At 35.0% G+C, this 5366-nt stretch overlaps 1 protein-coding gene across 1 annotated transcript in view; it reads right to left on the bottom strand.

The window, feature by feature from the left end:
• GABRG1 (gamma-aminobutyric acid (GABA) A receptor, gamma 1) overlaps window positions 1–5366 on the bottom strand; it is a 210847-nt gene that overhangs the window by 42190 nt on the left and 163291 nt on the right. Inside the window, exons 4-5 of the mRNA XM_006894172.1 lie at window positions 2304–2524; window positions 1552–1634 (exon numbers count right to left, since the gene is read on the bottom strand). Of these exons, the coding sequence (XP_006894234.1) occupies window positions 1552–1634; window positions 2304–2524 (304 nt within the window). The remainder of the gene's footprint in view (window positions 1–1551; window positions 1635–2303; window positions 2525–5366) is intronic.

Here is a 5366-nt window from a genome sequence, read left to right as displayed (position 1 = left end):
TGACATCCATCTTGGTCTTTTCTTCTTCTTTAGCCTTTGTAATTATCTTTTGCATTCTTCATGGACGATTTTCTTTATATCCTCCCAGAGCTCATTTGGTCTATGCTCATTGGTGCTCAAGGCCTCAAACCTGTTCCTGAGATGGTTTTGAAATTCGAGTGGGACAGACTTAAGGTCAAATTTTGGTTCCCATGGGCTTGACTTAATTTTCCTCAACTTCAGCTTGAACTTGCCTATGAGTAGTTGGTGGTCTATCCCACAATCAGCACCTGGCCTGGTTTTCACTGCTGATATTGAGCTTCTCCAGGGAGTCTTTCCACAACTGTAATCAATTTGATTCTGTGCATACCATCAGGTGAAATCCATGTGTATAACTTGCATTTATGTTTCTTATAAAAGGTATTTACAATGAATAAATCACTGAATGTGCAGAACTCTATCATTCTATCTCCAGCCTCATTTCTCTCACTGACACCATGTTTTCCAGCTACTCGAGTGACTAAAAAAATAATTAAATTCGTTGTATCAGTAACAATCAGTTGACTTCATGACAACAGATTCTGAATCACCAATAATGACCATAAAGACCAAAGAGATGTCACACCAAGGCTGGAAGTTTGGTATTTGAGGAATTTATAATAAATGTTCTATTTTCATATTAACTGTTCCTTAAATGTTATTAAAGTCTGTAATTTGACTATTCGGAAGATGCCATTGGAAACTTACATCAGTGAGATGAGTTTATGAATATAAAAAGATTATAATGAGACAAAATTAATTAAGAAAAACCAATAATAAAGGGCAAGAAACATTGTCTGGGAACTTAGCAGTGAAGCAGTAAGGCAATATTTATGAATCTTATATTATTGTTATTTAAAATGTTTTATTGAATGAAGTAAAATTATTTTAATAAAAATATAGGAAAATAGATATATTAGTAAATATAAAATAAAATAGCTGTTGCTGCATAAAAATTATAACTGTTTCCTTGGAAGAAAATGACTAGGTTTTTCTGCAAAATGCATTTTATTTCACTGTAACCATTTCCCTTAATTTCATTTTGTCTTGGAACAAAATAAACTTTATTTTCCCAGTAGCTTTTGCAAGTTATTAAAGTCTTCTCAAATATTTGCTATTCAGGTAGCAAATACTCTCTAATAAGCAAATTTTGAAATTTTATCTTAATATTTATTGTACTAATGCAAAGTCTTGCCTAGAAGATCATTAATACAATTTGAATCAATTTTTCATCTATAATTGTGTAAAACTATTTCAAGAGAAACGTTTCTCTAGTATTCTTTATTTAATCAAAATAGTTAAAATTCCGGTAAATAACAGAAATATTTTTATGCATTTCAAAAAGCATGTATTCACCATTAATTTTTATTACTTTTTATTTTAAAAGCAACACAAAAGCCCACATGTATTTTGAGATAAGTGAATCCAACTCAATTATGAAAATTATATTCTGTATGATTTTATTATATGTTTTTAAGTAATCAATGTCTGAGGCTGAAATAATAGGATATTATCATGCATATTATCACTTACAGCTTGAAAACTCCAATGGGCAGGAATGTTCATCCATAGGAAAGTTGTGAAGCTGAAGATAACATTCTGCATTAATTGTCAGCCTATTTATGAAAAAAGAAAAAATATTTTTTAAATAAAACATTCCAAGTATTAAAAATCTTTGACCTCATTATAATATGAATTTCACCTACAAAAATGAACTCTTAACTATTAGTAAACAGGAAAGTCTCAGTTTGAAATGGCAACACCTACAGGATTCATAAATGTGGATGAAAATTCTATCATTTTTATCCTTGCTGCCTACGTTGTCCCTGTGCATATTTAAGTGTAATATCTGTGTCTAGAGATGAAAGGTCACAGTTTAATATCTCCACAAAAACGAACAAACACACTTATGCATGTATATACTCATTCAGAATAACAGAATATACAATGTTTAATAAAGCCATACTATCATGAGTATAGTTCCATTAAGGATTATTTTAATGACCATAAAATTTTATATCTAAATGAGCTCCAAGATAATATCTTAGTCCATTTATTCATGCTATGACCTTTTCTGTGTAGTAGCATAATATTGGGGAGTTTTCTCTCTGCTTTTAGACCTTTGCATATAGTATCAACTGTGAGGCTAAAACTAGGTTGTGAAAACATTTTACCATTTCAAATTTAGTGGATAACTGAACGTTCACGTGTGGATTGAGAAGCTTTGTGAATGGAATATAAATTAAATTAAAGCAACAATATTTTGGTTTTGAAATTAATATTACCTTAGCGTGTAAAGAACTCGTCCATCATTCCAAATTCGAAGCAGGCGATTAGGGGTTGTTATCCAATGGGCATCAGATTTTCTTGAATTTCTAAAGAAAGTGTCAGGGATCCAAATTTTCCCAACCATATTGCTATTAAGCATAAGCACTTTCATCGTGCTGTTAAATTTTAAACGGCTATCAAACCAGGTTTGGGCAAAAATTATATCTATTGTGTATTCCTGAAAATAAAAAGAGAGTGTTAGTGGAATATCTCAGTAGAATTACTACTGCATATGATTTCCTTAGATGTTTGAATTATTTTTTTCAAACGTTTGGAAAAATTAAACATTACAGTCAGTCTTTTATGAAGAAAAAAATGCCATTTCTTGAATATTTGTTTAAATTGTTTACATGCGTCGTATAAAATAAAACCTAAAACTTCCTTTAATTACTCGTTCTTGGGGGTTTTATTGTTGTGTATGGAAATTTATTTAAAATTATATTTAGCATATAGACTAAAATATACAATATCTTAATATAGATCAGTATAAAATTTTGTAATATAGATGGTACTTAATCTACAAAAGAAAAAGAATTCAAAAATAAAAATACATTGTCCAGGATAATCTAGAGACTTTACATTGTCTTGCCGTTGTTGACGTTGTTATGTGCCATTGAGTCACCTGTGACTCAGAGTGACCTTATGTACACCAGCACTAAACTCTGCTCTATCTCTTGCCAATCCAACTGTCTCAGACATGCCTATCGCCATGACCCTAGTGATGGAATCAATCTATTTCACCGAGGATTTTCCTCTCCTGCGCTGTCCTTCCACCCTCCCAAGCGTGATGACCCTCTCCCAGGGATTGATCCCACCTTGCAGCATGTCCAAATTATGTCTGACGAAGCCTCAGGATACTTGCTTTCAAGGAGCAGTCTGGCTTCAACCTCTCCAGGATAAACATGTTTTTTCTTCTAGCAGTTCACGGTATATTCAATACTCTTCTCCCGCACCACAGCTCAAAGGCATAAACTCTCCTTCTATCATCCCTAGTTATTGTCCAGCTCTCTGATGCATAACAAGTGATTGCAAAGACCATGGCCTTTATCAGATGCACCAATAGTGACACCATTGCTCCTCAGTATTTGGAGAGGTTCCTAACAGCAGACTTTCCCATTGAAATACATCTTTTAATTTCATGGCTACTGGTGCCAAGAGTGTTGAGTGTGGAGCCAAGCAGACTAAAGCTGTGAACTATCTCAATCTCTTCACCATCTATCATGAAGCTGCCAATGGAACCAGTGATGAGAATCTTTGTTTTCTTGATGCTGAGCTTCAGTCCATATTGAAAGCTGCAGTCTTTGATCTTCTGCAGCAAGCACTTCAGGCCCTCCTCCATTTCAGCAAGCAGGGTTGTGTCATCAGCATAACGCAGATTGTTAATGAGTCTTCCTCCAATCCTGATGCCACACTTCTCCTCATAGAGCCCAGACTCATGGGTAAGCTGTGCTGCATACAGATTGAAAATATATGGACACAGAATACATTCCTAGCGTACACTCTTCCCAATTTTGAACCATGCAGTCTCATTTATAATATTTCAATTAATGTGTTAACTGCCTCTATAAAACCATTGGAAGGCCAGCTATGGGTCAGTTCTTACTTGACTGTATACAAAAACAGTGTGTTAACAGCTTTTCAGGTAACCATGCTAATAAATCTTTAATACAACTTTGTAAGACATATATTTCTCTCTAATACCTTATTGGGTGAGGAGTTACACTGCCAATTCTAAGGAAGGCAGGTAGAATTCACTATCTGTTCCATGGGAGAAAAATGGACATTTTCTCTCTGAGCTATTCACAACTTCTGAAAACCTGCTGGAAAGTTAGCTGTGAGCTGGGTACAAATGAAAAGCACATAACTACAATGACAATATATACACATACATATGTATACATATGTTTTTTATGTGTGCATTTTGACATATTTGTTGAATAAAAGAGGGGTATACAGAAATTGAGCCATGTTAGACAGAATCATAAGTCTTAATAAATACATGTGATTTCAGACATAAAATATTTAATAAATATTATGATTGGAAAAAATATACTTGTTATATTCAGCAATTGACTATAAATTGAAAATAGTTTGTTGTTGTTGTTGTTATGTGCTATCGAGTTACCTGAGACCTACAATGACCCTATGTACAGCAGTTCTGAACCCTGCCCTATCCACGGTCAGTCTCACTAATTCCAACACACCAACCCCCATTGCCCCAGTTACTGTATCAATCCATCTAATCTGCGGTCTTCCTCTCCTGAGCTGTCCCTTTACTTTTCCAAGCATGATGGCCTTCTCCAAGGACCAGTCAGTCTATCTTGGCCACATGCACAAAGTATGTGAGACAGAGAGAGCTTCAAAATCCTAGCCTCCAAGGAGAAACTTCTTTCATCCTTTCCAAGACAGACCTATTTGTTTTCTTGGCAGTCCATTGTATGTTCAAGACTCTTCTTCAAGATCACAATTCAAAGGGCACTATTCTTCTGTCATCCTTAGTCATTGTACAGCTCTCAGATGCATAACAAGTAACTGAGAAGGCATGGCCTGGAGTAGGCACATCTTAGTCTCTAGACTGACATCGTTGATTTTCAGTACTCTGGAGAAGTCCTTGACAGATTTTCCCAACGCAATTTGTCTTTTGATTTCCCTACTGCTGGTGCCAAGATTGTTGATTGTGGAGCCGAGCAATCATTAACAACTTCAATCGCTTCTCCATCTATCATGGTGCTGCCAATTTGTTCACTGGTGAGAACCTTTGGCTTCTTGATGTTGAGCCTCAATCTATATCGAAGACTACCATCCTTGACCTTCTGCAACAAGCACTTCAAGTCTTCTTCGATTTTAGCAAGCAAAGTTATGTCATTTGCATAATATAAATACTGATGCCACATTCCTCCTCATAAAACCCTGCTGCATTGAAAAACAAGGAACTCATGAAATATTATTCAAAATGGGTGACCCTGGAGGACATTATGCTGAGTGAGGTATCTCAGTCACAAAGGGACAAATGCTCCATG

Source organism: Elephantulus edwardii, unplaced genomic scaffold (genome assembly GCF_000299155.1).
Source record: "Elephantulus edwardii isolate Elephantulus edwardi_28Jun2011 unplaced genomic scaffold, EleEdw1.0 scaffold00137, whole genome shotgun sequence".
Taxonomy (NCBI): Eukaryota; Metazoa; Chordata; class Mammalia; order Macroscelidea; family Macroscelididae; genus Elephantulus; species Elephantulus edwardii.
The sequence above is the reverse complement of the archived record's forward strand: the minus strand, read 5'-3'. Positions and strand labels throughout refer to the sequence as shown.